This window comes from Martes martes (assembly GCF_963455335.1).
Source record: "Martes martes genome assembly, chromosome: 11".
NCBI lineage: Eukaryota > Metazoa > Chordata > Mammalia > Carnivora > Mustelidae > Martes > Martes martes.
In genome coordinates this window covers 92,753,442-92,772,609 of record NC_137899.1, presented here as the reverse complement: position 1 = coordinate 92,772,609, position 19,168 = coordinate 92,753,442, and the positions used below count along the sequence as shown (strand labels likewise).

General features: G+C 34.6%; 1 protein-coding gene across 1 annotated transcript in view; it reads right to left on the bottom strand.

Annotated features, from left to right (window-relative positions):
• Positions 1-19,168, bottom strand: part of AKR1D1 (aldo-keto reductase family 1 member D1) — a 43,236-nt gene that overhangs the window by 2,910 nt on the left and 21,158 nt on the right. The window contains exons 4-8 of the mRNA XM_080818568.1: positions 18,271-18,348; positions 14,877-14,999; positions 9,835-9,944; positions 8,953-9,118; positions 814-896 (exon numbers count right to left, since the gene is read on the bottom strand). Of these exons, the coding sequence (XP_080674694.1) occupies positions 814-896; positions 8,953-9,118; positions 9,835-9,944; positions 14,877-14,999; positions 18,271-18,348 (560 nt within the window). The remainder of the gene's footprint in view (positions 1-813; positions 897-8,952; positions 9,119-9,834; positions 9,945-14,876; positions 15,000-18,270; positions 18,349-19,168) is intronic.

Here is a 19,168-nt window from a genome sequence, read left to right as displayed (position 1 = left end):
GGTTCAGAAACTTGATATTAGCATAGTCAGTGTACTTTCTGACTCATGAGAAAGAGGGGACCAGTAAGATAAGTATTCAAACTGTATGAACCACCCTAATGAGCATTTTCCAAATGCTCACTTAGAGAGATTACAAACAGATTACTATCCAGGTGATTTCAAGAACTGGAAATAGTAATGAAAAAAAGAAAAAAATGTGTATATATACAAAAATATATGATAATCATATATGTATGAACTGTAGTCTTTTGTTAAAGGCCCTGTACTATTTAGAGAATAAAGGGCTACTTCAGTTGATTAGCTGAATTTAGCAACATTTTGAGGGAGTGTAAGGAGTTTTGCTTGTGGGAAGTCAGCTAACAGGTGGGGTTAGAAGCTATACATCTTACAGGCAAGCATTTGCCTAAAACCTTAGGTTCTTAGCTTCTAATGTGGTACTCTTTCTACTATACTCCCATGTATCTTTCTTTTTCGTTGATAATTTTGCTCTAAATTGTGCATCACTTTGATTTTTAGGAAAAAATAGATAGGTTCTATATTTGTATTAATACATATATATACACTATGATTTAATTCTCATCAAGTGATTTAGCCTGTCATTCCCTAACCTAAGTCATGAGATGTCATAAATGTCAGAAATCTTTTAAATAAAACTGTGCCTTGTAGGAACTTCCTAGAACAAATGAAATTTACCTGGACCTGCTTAATATTCAGAACATGCTGCCCACTAGCCTTTATCCTTGTGATATCTATGGACCTAGGATAATCCAATACCACTGGGCAGTACTTGATGAATGGTCCCTCCATACTCACATGAGCATCTCCACGAAGCGGACATTTTTATTCAGGGCCTCAATGTCCTTCATTTCTTCTTCAGTGAGAGAAAAGTCAAAGATCTGAAATAACAGAAGTAAAAGACATTATTGAAGGTAGAGAGTGGGTCAAGCCTGGGATTAGGGAATGGGGCCAGCAGCAGGAGCCCTTCAAAAATTTATAAGCATCCTATTTTTTTTTTTTAATGAACATGTTTGAAAGAATTATTCACCATGACCAAGTGGGATTTATTCCTGGGCTGCAAGGGTAGTTCACATTTGATTCACCAATCAATCAGCATGATATGCCATATTAATAAAAGAAAGGATAAGAACCATATGATCCTTTTGATAGAAGCAGAAAAAGCATTTGACAAAGTACAGCAACCATTCCTAAAAAAACCCCTCAACAAAGGGGGGATAGAGCGAACATACACCTCAATATCATAAAGGCTATATACAAAAAGCCCACAGTTAATATCATCCTCAATGGGGAAAAACTGAGAGCTTTTCCTCTACAGTTAGGAACAAAGACAGGGATGTCCACTCTCATCACTGTTATTTAACATAGTAGTGGAAGTCCTAGCCTCAGCAATCAGATAACAAAAAGGAATAAAAAGACACCCAAACTGTCAAGGAGGATATCAAACTTTCACTATTCACAGACAACATGATACTCTGTGTATAAAACCCAAAGACTCCACCAAAATATTGCTAGAACTGGTACACGAATTCAGCAGTTGCAGGCTACAAAATCAATGTTCAGAAATCTGTTAGGTTTCTTTTTTCTTTTTACTTTATTTTATTTTTAAGATTTTATTTAAAAGAGAGAGTATGTTAGCCGGAGAAGAGTAGAGGGAGAGGGATAAGCAGACTGCGCTGAGTGAGGAGCCCAATGCAGGGCTCGATCTCAGAACCCTGAGATCACGACCTGAGCCAAAACCAAGAGTTGGCCGTTTAACCAAATGAGCCATCCAGGCACCCCAGAAATCTATTGCAGTATTATACACCAATAATGAAGCAGCAGAAAGAGAAATCAAGGAATCAATCCCATTTACAATTGCATCAAAAACCATACCTAGGAATAAACCTAACCAAACAAGGAAAAGAACTGTATTCTGAAAACTAGAGAACACTTAGGAAAGAAGTTGAAGATGACACAAAGAAATGGAAGAACTTTCCGTGTTCATGAACTGGAAAAAATATTATTAAAATGTTAAATCTATGCAAAGCAATTGATACATTTAATGCAATCCCTATTGATATACAATTTTTCACAGAGCTGGAACAAAAAATACTTAAATTTGTATGGAACCACAAAAGACCCCGTATTAAAAAAAAAAAAAAAAAGACCCCAAATAGCCAAAGCAGTCTTGAAAAAGAAAAACAAAGCTAGGAACATCATAATTCGGGACTTCAAGTTATATTACAAGGCTGTAGTAATCAAGACAGTATGGTACTGGCATAAAAATAGATGCATAAATCAATGAAACAGAATAGAAAACACAGAAATGAATCCACAACTATATGGTGAACTAATCTTCAACAAAGCAAGAAGGAATATCCAATGGAAAAAGAGCATCTCTTTAACAAATGGTGTTTTGTTGGACTACTTTCTTACACCATACACAAAACAAATTCAAAATGGATGAAAGACCTAAGTGTGAGACAGGTAATCATCAAAATCTTAGAACACAGGCAGTAACCTTTCTGACATTGGCCATAGCAACTTCTTATGAAACATGTTGCCAGAGGCAAGGGAAACAAAAGCAAAAATGAACTATTAGACTTTATCAGAATAAAAAGCTTCTGCACATCGAAGGAAACGATCAATAAAACTAAAAGGCAGCCTATGAAATGGAGGAAGATATTTGCAAATGACATATATGATAGAGGGTTAGTATCCAAAATATATAAAGGCCTTGACACCTAAAAAACAAATAATCCAGTTAAAAAATGGGCAGAAGACATGAATGACATTTTTCCAAAGAAGACACACAGATAGCCAACAGACACATGAAAAGATGCTCAACATCATTCTGTCATCAGGGAAATACAAATAAAAACCATGATGAGATACCACTTCATATCTGTCAGAATGACTAAAATTAACAACACGGAAACAACAGGTGTTGGCAAGAATATGGAGAAAGGGAAACCTTCTTACACTGTTTGTGGGAATGCAAGCTGGTAGTACAGCCACGCAACACAACCATGGAAAACAGTATGGAGTTTCCTCAAAAAGTTAAAAATAGAATTACTCTATGATCCAGCAATTGCACTCTTAGATATTTACCTAAAGGATACAAAAATAGTGATTTGAAGGGATACATGCACACAGATGTTTATAGCAGGATTATCAACAATAGCCAAATTATGGAAGGAGCACATATGCTCACCAACTGACGAATGGAAAAAGAAGGTGTGATACATATATACAATGGGATATTACTCAGCCATAATTAACAGTGAAATCTCTCCATTTGCAATAACATGTATGGAGCTAGAGAATATTATGCAAAGCAAAATAAGTTAGAGAAAGACAAATACCAAATGATTTTACTCATATGTGGAATTTAAGAAACAAAATAGATGAGCATAGAGGATGGAAAAGAAAAAGAGAGGAAACTAAACCACAAGAGACTCTTAACCATAGAGAACAAAGTTGCTGGATGGGAGGGGGGTGGGGATGGGCTAAATGGGTGATGGGCATTAAGGAGGGCATTTTTTGTAGTAAACACTGGGTGTTATATGAGTGATGAGTCCCTAAATTCTACTCCTGAAACCAATATTATACTGTATATTAACCAATTAGAATATAAATAAAAAATTGATACAAAAAATAATTGTTAGTTTTTTTCTTTCAGTTGTCAGGTATTTTGTTTTAATTCTTCATTTATGTTGGGGCGCCTGGGTGGCTCAGTGGGTTAAGCCGCTGCCTTCGGCTCAGGTCATGATCTCAGGGTCCTGGGATCGAGTCCCGCATCGGGCTCTCTGCTCAGCCGGGAGCTGCTTCCCTCTCTCTCTCTCTGCCTGCCTCTGTCTACTGTGATCTCTCTCTGTCAAATAAATAAATAAATAAATCTTTAAAAAAAAAAAATTCTTCATTTATGTTGAAGCTCTGTAATTAGTGACATACACATAAAAGATTTTCATGTCAAAAATTTATGAATATAAATTATGTACTATATGTTGGTTAATTGAATTTAAATAAATACTTTAAAAAATAAATAATAAATAAAAAAATAAAAAAAATTATGAATATCTGCAAATGTGAGAGAAGTTAGGTTGGTGCTGGGGAGCCATATCCCCATGCAGAGTCAGTGTTCTGTTCTGCTCTTTGTCTTTGAGATACTCCTGCTGGGGCCATCTTGCAGGACATTCCAAATAACCTATAACAACCTACGTTCAGGACATCTACAATCCAAGACTGAGGAATTGTTTATTGTTGCTGGATGAAATGCTAAACTTTTGACTTTGGACTATGGCCTTTGTGCACTTGTTTTTAAAAACATTCCCTAGTTTCTAAGTTGGCTTATGCATATTTTTAACTTTTAATTTGCTTTGTTTTATCCTCTTAATCTTTTCTCTCATTATTTTTAATATATCTTCTACCTTTTAAATCTATTGCATTTTCATTGTTTTGTTTTTTCTTAGCTTGTATATTTTATACTCTGGTTTTATAATTGTCCTTTATTAACATTTTCATATTTTATTTTAGCTTATTTACATTTTTAACATTTGGTTTATTTATAATGATCTTCTCTTACTTCATTGTTTTAATTTGCTATCCCTTAAATTTTATTTCAATAATTTATATTTATCAATTTTAATTATATAAGTGATATATAAATATATGCTTTTTGGTGAGAATTAAAACACTACAGAAGTATATGGACATGCATGGAATAAGAAATGAAAGGTCCTCTTGTTACCCACCACTCCAGTATTTTTCTTCTTCCCAAACATTCCTTCCAAACATCCAACACACTAAGAGCAAAATACAATAATTGTATCATATCCTTATTATTCTGCAACTTACTTTCATTCACGTAATATGTCTCGGTGATCTTTTCTATCAAAATAGATAGACTGACTTTAATCACTGCATTCATAGTATAGATGTAACATGATTTACCTAATCATACCCCCATGGATTGCTTCCAAGTGCTCTTTTCAGGGAATGCTTTTCTTTGATTATTATCCAAGTATTGAGTTTATAAGATTGTGTCATGAATCAAAAGTCTGCATTACATAAAAACAGTCATGAATGACCAATGACTTATAAAATAAATCCTTACTCAAACTTTCTTTTTGCTTAACATTTTGCTTAACATTAACATTTTTGAGTGTTGATTAGTCATTTTCTGTCTTCAGTGAATATATAATATAAAGTGAAGTTGCAAATCTTGGCAAAGATGCAAGATTTCATGAAATCAATGAAAGTGATCTTAGTTTGCCTTAATTACAGGCAAAGTGTTTTTCAAGTAGGAATCTGATGCAGTTAAAGTCTAGTTGATGCATCAGAAGAGTGTTATTTGGAAAAAAAAGTCAAACTATGTATAATCTTCAGATGAAGCCCCATGAAACTTTACCATAATTACTTTTTATGATCACTTACAAAAACCTTTGTGAAGTAGAGAATGCCACATTCTGTTATCACGTAATTTTGTCAAGCGTATTTTAAAATTTCTTCTAAGATTTAGTACACATATACAACTGTAACTTAAATTTTGTTGAATATGAAATAATTAAAATTATTTCATAATTTTATGTTTCTTTTAAGTAGGCTCCACACTCAACATAGAGCCCAACACAGGGCTTGAACTCATGACCCTGAGATCAAGAACTCATGAGCTGAGATCAAGAGATGGATGCTCAACTGACAGAGCCACCCAGGCACCCCTTCAGTTTTCATTTTAAGGTAAACTTCCAAATTCTCCCTCCATTCTTTCTATGCAATGTTTTTCTTTATTTTATGTGGATTGATTTTCATTTTTTTATGACCGAAATTGTCCAAAGTTATTCACTTATTCAGGATCTCACAAACTTAGTTCCTGATATTCTGCTCCCCCCACCCCCCAATCTGCTTCTCTTATAGTAGAGGTTTCAAGAAAGAGAAAGTGTTAACTGTATTAAATGCTGTTGAAAGATCTACTAAGACGAGGACAGAGAAGTGATTATAGGATCTAGCAAGGTGGAAGTCATTTGTGAACTTGACAAGAAAGCTTGGTTTCAGTGGGTTTAAGGGAGAATGGGGGAAAGAGACTTGTAGGTAATGAGAATAGAATTCTCTTTTAAGGGTTTGCTGTAAACAGAAAGAAAGAACTGGATAATAGCTGGAGAGGAACATGAGTCTAGATTGGAATATACCTTCCAAGACTGGAGATCACAGCATATTTGTATGTTGATAGGAGTTATGCAGTGGAGAGATAATGCAGGAGAGAGAGGGGTATTTTTGAGGGGTATGAAGGAGTTATTAGGTATTAGTAACTGCAGTTCCCAAGGAATAACAATGGGAACTAGTAGCTGGAACATATAGGACGAGATCATTGTGGGTGAGGAGGTTAAAGAACTATCAGGCCATGTTATTGGAAGGACTATCCATATGTATGTTGAATTCACTAAGAATGTGACGGAAGTAGTTTCAGAGAGAGAGGGATAGTGAATCAAGAGATAAAACCTTCAAGGAATGGGGGTCAGTGGATGATGGCAACAAGGCAGATGGTGGGTGGTAAAATTTGATTTCTTGTTGTTTTAATGTTAAAAATATCCTGCTTTTTAATTTTCTTCATGCTTACCTTTAATTTGATGTAGTTTTTGTTTTTAATTTATGATTTAACTTTTTATTACACAATTTTTATTTCTATAACTTTTTCTTCTTTTATTGTAAACATATTTAATTTTCCCTTTTCCCTTTATGTTCTGTGGTTATTTCCCATTCTTTTAAAATATTACTTTACCTCAGTTCTAAAAGAGAATAATTTTCTACTTTTTCAATTCTTGGTTGTACTATCCAACAAAATTTCTGGTTACAGGGCAAGTATAAACCCTATAGAATGGAAATTGACTGTGATTTCCACTGCCATTTTTCTTGTAGATCTGTATCTCTTTCATATTTTCTTGTGGTATGTGAACCTCTGAACTCCGTTTCCTTATCATTAGGGTTATGGAACTATATCGGCTATAACAGAAATAGTTGCAATAAAATTTTTAAAGAGAATGATAGTACTTTTACTACAAAATTGTGATTCACTAAATAACATAAAGTCCAAAGGCTTTAGTCTTCCATTACACAGACCACTAGTAACTACTCTCATTTTCTGAATAATAAACTTTTGAATCCATGAAAATATTTGTTTCAGGTGCATCAAAACTTGTTTTAATTTTTGATGAACTAACACATTAGCCATCTAGATATCTTATTCTTTTAAGATGGCTGAAAACAGCATCAACCCCTTTTGGTAAGAGGTATTTTCTTACATGTTAAAATGCTGTCAGTGGTGATATAATTATTTATCATTCTTTCCTCTTTTTGCTAATAACAGAATCCCCTTTTTCCTTTAATGAACTTCTCTTCCATCACCTCGTAGGGCTGTTTGTCACGTGAATCCATTTCTAGTACAGGATTAGGGATGTAGCCCAGGGGGCCAAAGTATCTTGCTCACTAGATACGGTGGTTAATATGGGAGTGGTGCATGCCCCACAAAAGGACAATCAAGGATTGATAGAGATCCTTATGGGAGGCTTTACCTGTGATCATCTTCACTGATTATTAGTTATAGATTAGCCTAGAGCTGTCATGTTGACATGTTGTGTCACCATGTGGAGACAGAGAAGGTTGGGTGGAGGTAGTGTAGAGGGAGGAAGGGAACTCAGTCCTTTCATAAATCATTTGAATACTCCTGCCCAGCCCATTTATCAATGGACTTTCCAGTTATGTGGCCCAATAAATCGTGTCTCCCTTTGGTAAGTTTGAGTTGCATTCTGTCATGTGGTAGCAAAAACTCTGAAGATAAATTGTCTAATATCATGAATATCTTCCCATGGCAGTACTTAAATTTTCACTCTATTATTTTAAAAAGGCTATAGTATAATATTTCATTGTACAAATATAATTTGTTTTACATTCTACTAATGATTGTTTCCAGTTTTTTTAAAAAGTAATAAATCATGCTGTAGTAAATACCCATATATGTGTGCATGAATGTGTAAATATAGTATCAAGATTGTTGGGTCAAATGGATATGTGGGCTTGAATTTTGATAGATCTGGAAAAGTGACATCCTGCTACTTCACATCGTATACCAATTAATATTTTAACAGGAGTATATGAAAGTGTCTGTTTTTATATACATTCAATATTCTGATTATTTTCCTATCTGAGGGGATAAATCTTGTCTCATTTTTATCAACTTACTTATTGAGATTATTAAATTTATTATTAAATTTATTAAACTATTTATTTATTTATTTATTTTATTTAGTAAAACTTATTAAATACCAAGATTATTAAACTTACAAATTGAGACAAAAACAACTTATTTTTTGAGATTATTAACTGATGAGTAATTAATTAATTTTGCATGGTACTTTTCTATGGCTGTATTTACCTAGCAGTTTAACCTTGAGTACTAGCAGAGTAAACTAATCACTCCCTTGTCTAGTGGCTGCTTCTCACCTGTAAGTTAAGATGCTGATACAGATTATTTATAGAGGAAATAAAGGCAATGAGCATTCTTGAAGTCTAACGATCCTTTTCAATAATTTCCAAATTTGTCCCTAACTTTTACCAGGGACATTAAGAAAGTGGAAAGTTTACTATTATGAATTTCAAATTTTATACCTTCCATTCCTGCTGTGCTGGTGGAGAAGTGAGTAGGCAGTGCCAAGAGTCAATAGGTAAGGAAACAGAAGACATAAGGGAGCTAGGTAATATACAAGCAGTAAAGCAATCCCCAAAGTGCTGGGAACTGTCTTCAGATTCGCTAAAGTTAATTCATATCTACAGAGTGTGGGTTGGGGAGCAGGTATAAAATAAAATATGAAGGCATTACAAGTTTCTTACTAATCTGAACAGAAAGTTCTTAAAAAAACCAAACAACTCCACTTTCTACATTTCCAGAAGCAGTTCTCTTACTTGAAAGTTTTCTTTGATCCTTTCAGGGTTAAAACTTTTAGGAATAACAACCACTCCTCTCTGGATGTTGAAACGTAAAACAACTTGAGCTGCTGTCTTATTGTACTTTTTTCCCAGTGCGTTTAGAAGTTCATCCTTTAGCAAAGGTGGGGAGGATACATTCACCCTTGGAAAAAAAAAAAAAATCAAAACCTGCATCATATTTAGCTTAAGTAATGAGAACATCATCCTCAATCACCCTCCTCCTTTGTCTCCCCATCCACCTGGTCCCCTACCAGGACACTTCAGGTCTCTGTCACCAATTTCTCAGTGAAGAGTTGCTTTTAGCGTGAGACTATTGAGAGGCAAATTGATAGAGCTGTCTCTTTCAGAGGGTAAATAGTATTTCTTTGATGGGTCTCAGAGAGAGAACTGACTTGGAAGTAGGCACAGGGGAAGGCAGGAAGACCAAAGTGGAAGAAACAGAGTTACATACAACTCTAGAGTCATCGTCATGTAAAAAATTTCTACTTAAGTCTGTGGAACACATCACATCAGAAGTGCTGCCTTTGAATCCAGAGATCAAAAAATCCTAAATTTTGAGGATATGGTCATGGAGACTCTTTGTCAAATAATAATACCTAAACTGACATTTACTGAACATTTCCTATATTTTGGGCACTGTTACATAATTTTATACATACAGTATAATCAATTCTTATATCACATTTCTGAGGAAGGTTTTATTAGCTCCAACTTGTATATACAGAGAATGGCTTGAAGAGATTAAGTTACTTTCTTAAAATCACAGAGCCACATAGTTATGCCAATCAAGTAATTCACATTAGTCTCATACTCTACACAGAAGGAAACACTGCTGAAGAGACATACAGCATTGCTTACCAGCTTGGATTCCTAGAGGTACCCAGAGGGCTGTATGCAATAATGACAATATCATGTTGTTGGCAAAATTTCAAGAGTTTTGGCTGGGTGAAATATGGATGGCACTCAACCTGCATGGTTGCATTGGAGAGCAGAGCACAAAATTAAAATCTTGTAGTGAATGCAGTTTTACAGTTTTTAAAAAGTTTTTCAATAAAACCCACTTATGAGTATTATGGATAATGAGGCAAATGCTAAATACTTCTCCTAAAAAGGAAGTTTACATTGTTTGTTGGTGAGATTAATTAAAACGAGGTTAGTGAGGTCACCATCTGTGGAATAATTCTAAAGTAAGTGAGTGGGGAACAAATTCAATTTTGTAAAGTTATCATAGTTTAAAACTTTGAGGGAACAGACTTAATTATTTACAGTCACCATTCCAGCAAATACAATTTTCTGTAACCAAAAAAAACCACAAAAAAAACAGTCTCAAGGTTCAGATTACAGTCTTGGTAAGTAGAAGTGACATGTTGCAGAAGCCCTCTCCCTGTAGCTCTCAAGCATCTAAGAATATTTTTACAAGGGGTAAAGTATGTATAAAATGAAATCTAAAGATGAATTTTGTCATTTTGGCCAAGAGTTCTTTACACCACCCTGTGCAGGCCTATGTTCATCTTTAGTATCTTACTGGCAAGATTCCTGCACTAAAAATACCGTGTCAGAAAGTTCTTCTCAAAGTTTCTTCTTAACCACCATGATAATTTTTGACCTATTCTTCTTTTTCCTTTTTAAATTAAAATCAACCAAGGCTGAATTGAAATAATTGAGGTATATATTTATTATTTTCATTGTCTGGAATAGTGAGTATTTGACAAGTTTTATTTCTAGAAGGCACAAGGAGATGCTGCTTATGAAATGGCAAAAGTAAACTGGGCCTCTTCGTGGTGGGTCTCCTTTCTGTTCTCCAATTTGATTAACTTTTTTTTCCCCCTGACGTAATCTTGTTCCCTTACCCTAAGAAACACTTGTGGGATTTCTCCCCCTTGGAACATTTCTTAAATAATTCTACAAAGTAACACACAGACTAAAATAAGGCAGGAATCACACTTCTTAGTGTTTCCTTCCTTTACCCTCTTCGACTTCCAACATCGCTCCCTACTTTTTCAATTCCAATCTTGTCTATTATTGGTAGACTGGTCTCTCCAAAACACGTATATCACATCATTCCACTGCTTAGAAACTAAGTATGAGTTCCTTAACTTAATGGCCACCTGCTCATTCCAAACACAACATTTCATTTTCCCACAAGGACTCCTTTCTAATCAATTGGCATGCTGTTGCTTGTCTTTGGCCTACTAAATATGTAGAAGTATGTATGTATATATATGTATGTATATATGTGTGTGCTTACATACACATCAAACAGTTTTATAACCTACCCTTTCAAAAAGGGCCGCATACGGCTTGTGGCAGAAGGTATGGGTAATAAGTCTATTACAATTAGAAGTAAAACAGATAGGTATGCACATTTCGGATCTGTGACCGAACTGAATCTGTGAACTGAAGCTTGGGACTACACAGAGAGTTGTGTTGGGCAACATACCAGAAACTTCTGCTCAACAAAAGCTTTCGAGTTAACATAGAAACTCAACAACATAACTTAAAATAATATATAAATCTTTGGATTGGTAGTTGTCAGGTAAAAATTTGAGAGAATATCACTAAAGGGACAACCAGTAAGGGAAATGCTGGGGGTTGGAGTGGATAAACTAAGATCCAAGTGCTCATGAATTCACAGAGAACCATACTCCTTCTTCTCAGAGTGTTTATCTCAGTTTCTAATTATTGATAACTTTTGTGATTGTTTGATTAGTGTGTGCTCCCCACTAGACAGCTAGTGTTCCAAGAGGAAGGGCTTTATCTGTCTTTTGTCACTTATGCATGCCTAGAACCTGGGAAAGTGCCTGGCCCAGGGCAGGTGCTCAATGGCTATTGAATGAAAATGTTATGATACAGAGAGGACCAAGTTAGCACCTTAGGAAGTGTTACTGATGCTGGGGACTGTTACAGGAGGGGCTTTGTCAGGACTGCGGCTTGGTGTGGCCATTTCAGGCCAGTGAATAATCCTTGTTCGGAATGCCGGCATGGGATGTTCAGTTTAAGGTAGAGGGTAGTAATGGTTTCTGTTGTCACAGTGCCTTGATGTCATCATTGCCCTGGAACTTGCTCATTTCCAAGGAGAAGCATATCTAAGCATACTTGCTTCCTTCTTTGCTACAGACAGGGTATAGCCCTTTGTGGATGGGCCAATGGAGATGCAGTCTTTTCTTTTTCTTACATACTATGTAAAATTGATGTCACATGTCAATGTCTTGACAGGTCTGGGGCTTTTACCACACTATTTGGTAGTACAGAACTTCAGACATCAAAATCTCACAAGGTGAAGTTAAGCTGGACAGAACCTGTGAAGGAAGACATTAACCCCATCCTGTGTCTTTCTGTAAAAATTGGTGTTGGGTTTTCCATTTCATTAAGTCACTCAGAAAGTATTTATTGATTCCTATCAGAACATCTATGATTTCAGCTTAATGAATAGGGTTAGGAAAAACTGAAGAACTTGGAGATCTTTCCTTTCTCCCCACCTCCCTCCCTTCATTTGTTAGTAGAGTTAGGTGTGTGAGATTAAATGGCCTGAGGTAGATCCACAGTCTACTTTGAATTAGGCTGGGAGAATGCTGCATGACAAATTGTCCACCAGGAAGGCTTTCAGAGAGACTAAGCCAGGGATGGAACCTGGAGACACATTCGTTTAGATAGACACCATGGATAGTACTAAGGAAGCTTGGAATGCTCAGGCTCTGAGAATGAGTATAGAGTAAGTTCGTATTCTATGGGCTCTTGTTCATAAGGTCTATGAAAAAATATAAAAATTTGCAAATTATACTTCAGATTTATTCTAATGAGAAATTTATTTTCCTCGTCCTTGGCATGAGGAGACACACTGTCAATTCTTATTCCATTTTTCATTCTGAGGTCAAAAATCACCATCTTTCTTAGTATATATGTAAGAAGAAACGTATCATTTTAACCTTTTATCACAAAATATTATTCTTGTAGGGTGCAGGAGGGAGACGTGCTAGTGAGGGTTAGAGTAGGAACAAAGGGATAGATGGAGATCAGTTACGAAATCAAGGATTGTTGCTCTCGGCTCCTTAGAGCGCATGGTATAGTGTTGGCTTAAGTGTCATAGGAAGTGATACTTCTAAACACATCAACACCTGTCTTTTAGCTGGTAATTGTCATGATAGGTAATAATTCATTCTTTCTGCTATGAACTCGACTGTTTCGAGTTGCTAAAAACAATGAATCAAGAAAACAAGTCAACCATAACTCCAATACGTGAATATTTACCCAAAGAATGTTTTTTAAATGTAGCTTCTTAGTGTTTTATGAAGTAGGGTGAAGAGAGTATCTTTATCCCCATTTAACTGGTGGGCAACAGTATTTTGTTGTGATTATAAAAGTAACATATGCGCCCTACGGAAGACTTGGAAAATATAGAAAAGCATAAAGAAGAAAACAAAATTCACTTGTAATTCTCAGCCAGAGATAACTACAGTTAGTATTTTGATATATTTCTTTCCAATATTTTTTCTATGCATGTTTTTAAATAATATATTCACATCAATATTGAATTACATTTTATAACCTGGTTTTTCCCCTTAATATCATGGCCATTGCTCTTTTGCTCAAAAATGATTTGAGAACATCTTTAATTAAAATTTTACATTATATGAGTTTTATAATTTAAATATTCTTCTAATTTCTCATATTTGTGTTGTTTCCTTTCAATTTTTTTTTGGCCTTTATAAACAGTGCTGTGACAAACACACCTAAAGGCTTTCAGATTTTCTTTTTCACAAGGACAAATTCTTAGGACTATAAGACTGTGAACATTTTTTAAGGCTCTTGACACTTATTGCCAAATAGCTTTCCAGTAAGGATGAACAAATTTGTACTTGCCAGCAGCACTTTATCACCTGCTTATATGGAACATTACATTAAAAAATGAAACAAAAGCTTTGCTAATTTGATATACGATACAAAATAATACTTGTAATTACTAGTGCAGTTGAACATTTTTTATATGTTTACTAGTCTTGAAATTTGTCTTCTCGAATTTCTATTCACAGTTCTTTTGCTCACTTTTCTGTTGAGCTTTAGTGTTTTTTGATTTTTTTCATTAATTTTTATTAAGCTTTAATTCATAGGGATATGATCCCCCTTTCTATTATATTTAAAAATATAATTATCCATTTTTTATTCTTTGTTTCCAATATTTTTAGTTTGTTTTTATACTATTAAATATGTCAGTTTCTTTTAAAATTTTCCAATGGCTTCCTTTCTACCTATAGCTCTAGAAAACTAAAATCATTTTGTAGTGTTCACAAGTGACTTCCTGTTTCATCTTTAACTCCTGGTTAGAGAGATACTAGAAGTATGACATGAGGCAAAGATCTGTATTTGTTTCTATACAATTAGCCATTTCCTCCAAACTATTTACTGAAAATTTCATCTCTTTGCCATTGACATTAATTTGTGTTACTGTTTCTACATTAAGTTTTTATTATACTTGGGCCTGTTTTTAAGGTATTGCTCATTTTCTATTAATTTGGTTATCTGTTGGTTCTTACACTAATTTTACATAATTTTAAGTACTCTGCATATCTTAGTATCTGGCAGATCTAGTTTCTCCTCATTACTTTTCCTCAAAAATATTTTTGGATTATTTTTGCCTGGATCTGAACTTGCAAATCTTTTTTTTTTTTTTAATTTTTTATTTATTTTCAGTGTAACAGTATTCATTGTTTTTTCACCACACCCAGCGCTCCATCTTTTTTTAAGAGACATAAATTGAGAGAAATAAAAAGACTTGTTCTCAGGGTTTTATGATGACCACAAGATTTCTGACTTCTAGTCCAGGGTTCTCCTGGTAAGTAAATATTGGAATCTTCCCCCACCCCTCATTCCCCTCTCACCTCCCACCTCCTAGCAAACTATACCTGGTTGCTGACTGGCTTATGTTTGAGTCCTGGTTTGTTCAAGATGAGTTCCAGCTGCCTGCGGTTAAAATTGGATACTCCAAGAGATTTCACCAAGCCAGCATCTTTGCAAGCTTCCAAAGCCTGTTGAGTAAAGGTCAATGGGTTAAGAAAAAAGCCTCAAAACAAATGAGAATGTTTAGGAGGGTGTTGATGAATTCTTTAAGAAAGAAAGTCCTTGGGTATATTAATACACATTCTGTGAAGAAAAAAAAGTGGGAGAGACAGGCAGGAATTCTATACTTGAATTAGTTTTGGAAATATTGTACAGCACATCTTTCCCTTGAATTTTCACAATGTATACTAGCCCATTAAGAATGATTTTACTTCTTGAAATCTGTTGAGATTTGCTTTATGGCATGGTATCTGATCCATTTTTAAAAATGTTTTGTGTGTGTGAAAATGTATAGTCTCCTTTTATTAGATACAAATCTCTCTCCTCTTGCTCTGTCTCTCTCATACACACACACACACACACTATACAAAATTAGTTCTAGCTTTTCCTGACTTCTCAATAATTTAAAGGGACATGTAAGAAATTTCCCACTATATTAGAAACATTTATCAATGTCTTCTTACAGTTTATCAACTTTTGCTTTATATATTTTGAAGATATTTTATATGGTACATATGTGTTTAAAAACTGGTATATTTTCTTGGTAAATTGAATCTTTTATCTTCATGCTATTTACACTTCCCTATAAATTTTAGAATCAACTTTTCAATTTCTTTCGGTATTTTGACTGGGATTCCATTGAATCTTTCAATCAGTTTGGGGAAAATTAACATCTTAATGTATTCAGTCTTTCTATCAAAGAACATGATACATCTTTTTACTTAGAGTTTTAAAAATTGTTCTCAGTAGTGGTACCTGGCCAGCTTAGTTGGTAGAGCATGTAATTCTAATTTTATCAGACAGCCTACTTTGCATAAAGAATGTTATTAAATGTATTGAGATTTGTTTCATGTCTCAGACCATAGACAGTTTTGTTAAATGTTCTATGTGCACTTGGAAAATAGCATTTTGTTATATTTTGGTGATGTATTCTATAAATGTCAATTAGATCAAGCGGTTGATAATGTTCAAATATCTACTATAGATTTCCTGTTTACTTATTATCTCAATTATTGAGATAGAGGTTTTAAAATCTTTGACTATTATTGCAGACTATTCTCTTTCTCTTTTTAGTTCTCTTCATTTAAGTGTCATGTATTTTGGAGTTCTGTTATTAAGTACATAGATGTTTAGGATTAATCTCTTCATTATTATAAAACAAACTTCTTTATATCCAAGCTTGGTAATATATTTTGCTCTGAAGTCTTTGCTGATATTAAAATAGTTACTGCAGCTATCTTTTGATTACTGTCAGCATAGTGTATCTTTTTTATACTTTTACTTTTTTCCTTAAGCTTTTACTTCTAACCTATTTGTGTGTATCTTTTTATTTAAAATGGATTTTTTAAAAATCTATGTAGCAGGATTTTGCTTTTTATCTATTCTGATAACCTCTGCCTTTTAACTGAGTTGTTTAGACTATTTACATATATTGTGGTTATTAATATAAATGAGTTTAAATCTCCCATCTCACTCTTTGTTTTTTATTTTTCCCATCTATTCATTTTCTCTCTTCTCTTCTTTTCCTGTTTTTCTCCTGATTTGTTTTTGTTTCTTTAATTTTTTTTCCTTACTGGTTTGTTGTTATACTCAGGAAGTTTTAACATTTTCTCTGTATGTCTCTGAAATTTCACTGTAATGTGTCTAGGTAAGGGTTTTCTTTTTTTCTTTCCTTTGGCAATCCATGCCCTTTATCTCTCTCTCTCTCTCTCTCTTTTTTTTTTCCCCAAATATTACCTTTTTTTCTTTTTTCTTTCCTTTTTTCCTGAGACTCCTATTATACAAATACTAGAAATTCCAATTTTATCCTTCACATCTCTTAGCTTTTCCTTCATATTTAAAAAATTTTCCTGTCCTTTCCTTCTTCATATTGGGTGGTAGTGTTCCTCATTCTGATCTTCAATCTGATAATTTTTTCTTTATCTATATCTATTCTCTTTTTATCCCATTGATTGCATTGTTTTACATTTTTCTAATTATTATTTTTGCTTGTTTTTTTAAAAAGATGTATTCTTGTTCTTGTTTCATATTGCTAATATCTTATCTCCTTGAATATATTAATTGGCTTAAAAAGTTAAAAGTTGTTGGTTCTCTGTTCTGTTCATGTTCAGATCTCTAATTAAGATATGAAGTTTCTTTGTAAAATAAATGCCTTGTAATTTGGGGCTGTGAACACATTTTTTTCCCTGGGGATACTGGCTACGCTGTCAGTCTGTCACTTGGAAGGGAACACCACACTCCAAACCTAGTCATCTACAGTGAAGTCAAGAATGAGTTTATGGTCTGTTGGGTGGAGAGCCCCAGGCACCAGAAAATGCAGTCAATGCACCCTCACCCTTCAAAACAATTCCACAATTCAGCTATTATCTATAGGGTGGAAGTCCATTAGAAAGAGGTACTTGTTAGAGTGCAATTTCCCAGCCTCTGGAGTTTGGAACGGGAGAAGGAGGGAAACAATTGCCAGAGGTCAGATAGTAACTTGGGTTTTTCTCAGCCTCTCTCAAGTGCAAGTTTTCAGTGCTACTCTGATTTGATTCCTGAAGACATCTGAACATGAGTCTTAAGTTTCTGCACGTGTGGAGCAGACAATATTTGCTCCCAGCTATAGCAGAAGAGAAGAAACAGCAAAAAAGAACTCTAAGGTCCTCTCCTATGTTATCCTCTTACAGCTTATTGGGCTGCCTTCTACTCTAGGTAAAAGCTCATAAACAAACCAGTTCAAAATATCTGTATCCTCCACCCCAATCATGAATCCATGCAGGTTTTCTCATTACTCTCCCCGAGTTTTCCTACTCTGATGATCCTGGGGAAGGAGCTTGCTCAGAATTGGAACCACAGTTTTTTTTTTTTCAGTTTTTCATGAATCGTTTTAAGTTTGTTTCTTTTAAAAATATTATTGATTTTCGTAAATTCAATTTGAGAAACTTCAAAAATTTGTGAATTTATCCCATTTATACATTTTTTATTTATAGTTACATTAGAACTTACTTCCTCTACTTTCTTTTTCTTTCTACACTTCTCTCTTCTTTGGCATTTTTCTTTTCCATCAAAACAAAATCAAGAACTTTTCAGTGCAGAGAATTGGGAATTTTACATATCTTTGCTTATGGTTAAAAATACCTGTTCTGACTATTACTTTCCATTAGGAGTAAAGGCTGCATCTCTCCCTTTATTGAACAGGAATAGTCAGATCACGGTTTAAAAAATGTAGTCTTCAAGAAAAGACCCATTTAAACTTACCTCCCAAGTGGCACACAGATTTGACTTGTGATATAACCATTTGCCATTTTCATCTTTAGGATAGGGTTCATCTCCAGGCTACAAAAAGAATGAGTACAATTTATTTTATTTCTATCTGGGAATTAAAATTATGGAATTTGAGTTGTCATTATACCATATAGCCTGGCCCTGAGGAAGCAATTCAATTTTAATTATTTTTATATTTATATATAATAAATATGACACATTAGTCTCATTATTTCACCCATTCATTTCCCTTTATTTATTGACAGATTATTATTGTTCTTAAACCATGACATTCTCTCGTAATGAAAGGAATCCATTCAATTCCCCTGCTCCCACAATGACCCCAGCCACACTTACAGACAAAACTCACAGGTGTCAGTACTTTGCACTGTTTTCCCAGATCATGGTGCCCTACATTTTTGGAAAGTGGACCCCAACTACAAAATATATTCTCTAGCCTGATCACAGCCCACATCCCAGATGAGCCTTGGACAGAGCCCCTTGAAAAACCTGTTGCCTCCTGTTCTACCTGGCCAAGTCAACCCCTTCCCCTTACCACCAACCCCCCCAACCTCCACTCCTGGCAATGGGTACAGCTATAACCCCTCTCAGATCCTTTGAAGTCCCTTAAAAGGCCCAGCCTGACAGAAACTTGGGGGCCAACATTTCTCTGGATGTCTGGTCCCTTTCCTCCCTTGGAGAGTGAATAAACTCTGTCCTGATTATTGCTCTACTCTTTGTGCAATTCTTTGCCACTCTCACCACCAGCCACTCTAACAGTTAATAACAAAATTACTCATAAACAAGGAGAAGAAGTTGAGAATTAAGACTTTTATGCTCAGTATTTTGCCTTAACTCTAACCCTTGCCAAATTTGAGAACAGCAAATTTCT